General features: G+C 35.1%; 1 protein-coding gene across 1 annotated transcript in view; it reads left to right on the forward strand.

Annotated features, from left to right (window-relative positions):
• The window catches only part of LOC107621703 (ethylene-responsive transcription factor ESR1), an 11,324-nt gene continuing 11,211 nt past the window's right edge, over positions 1,188–1,300 (forward strand). The window contains exon 1 of the mRNA XM_016323721.2: positions 1,188–1,260. Coding sequence (XP_016179207.2) covers positions 1,188–1,260 — 73 coding nt within the window. The remainder of the gene's footprint in view (positions 1,261–1,300) is intronic.

Genomic DNA, 1,300 nt, shown 5'->3' on the forward strand with positions numbered 1-1,300 from the left:
ATAAAAATATAAATTTTTTTGTTTATTTATTATGTTAAAAATATTTTTTTAAGTAAAAAAAATATTTAAAAAAAATATAAATTATAATTTTTAAAAAAATATTTTGTTTTATTTTTTTAATACTTTATTTTTAATACTAAAATTTTATCAAACACATTATAAAATAAAAAAAATTAATAATTTAATAATATTCAAACAAGCTCTTAATCTCTTCTGCAATGTAAGAATAGTGTTTTTTTAATGAAGTTAGCCATTGTACAAATCAATGCTATAGCCATTGGCATTGAAGAGTAAAATTTTTCCTTCTTTGTTCTTTTTTCACAAGTGCAACAGCTTCTCATTCTAGAATGGTTTGATCTTTGGAGTATATTGCTCAATAATCATGCATTATTTTATTTGAATCATGAATTATTAATTGTGATTATTAATTTCTTTCTATTAATACCTATAAGGATTAAGTTCGATTTTGGTTCCAACGTAGATGTCGAAAATTGGAATCGTCCCCAACTTTTTTTTTTGCTACAAAATGGTTCCCAAAGTTTTAATTTGTTTTAAAATCGTCCCTCGGACAAAAATACCCTTCCCCAATCACCCCAAAATCAACCACTACCACCACCACCATTATCATCATCAGAACAACAAAATCAAACAGGAACCCAAGTTAAACCAGAACCCACCACCACCATCATCATCATCATCATCATCATCATCATCATCATCATCATCATCATCATCATCATCATCATCAACAAAATTGAAAATCAGAAGAACCATCAACCAAAAACAGAACATCAAGCAGAAGCAATTTTCAGCAATTCAATAACAGAAGCTCAACAACAACAACAATAATTCAGCAGCAATTTTTAACAATTCAATACCCTAAAATCAACTAACAGAAAATTAAAATCCAGCTAAACTAATCCAGAATCAAATCAAGCATCTAACACTAACCAAAAATAAAAATTGAAAGCAAAATGATAACTGGATTATGAAAATAGAAAACAGAAAAGAGGGGGACAGGGAAGGCAGTGGTTGAGCGCGGTGGTCTGGGCATGACAGGAAGGGGCTGGAGGGAGGGTAACGGGCGGCGGTGAGCTCTAATTCCTTCTGTGACAGGGATTGAGGGAGGGGAAGTAGGGAGGCTCGCTGGCGGTGGTGAAGCAGGGGAGGCTCCACGTTGCTGCGCGATGGTGAAGCAGGGGAGGCTCACCGACAATGAGCTCTGGGAAGAAGAGGCGGTGGCGGGCGGTGGTGCGGCGAGTATGGCGGAAGAAGAAGAAGAAGAAGAGGCGGCAGCGGC

Source organism: Arachis ipaensis, chromosome B10, assembly GCF_000816755.2.
Source record: "Arachis ipaensis cultivar K30076 chromosome B10, Araip1.1, whole genome shotgun sequence".
Classification (NCBI taxonomy): domain Eukaryota; kingdom Viridiplantae; phylum Streptophyta; class Magnoliopsida; order Fabales; family Fabaceae; genus Arachis; species Arachis ipaensis.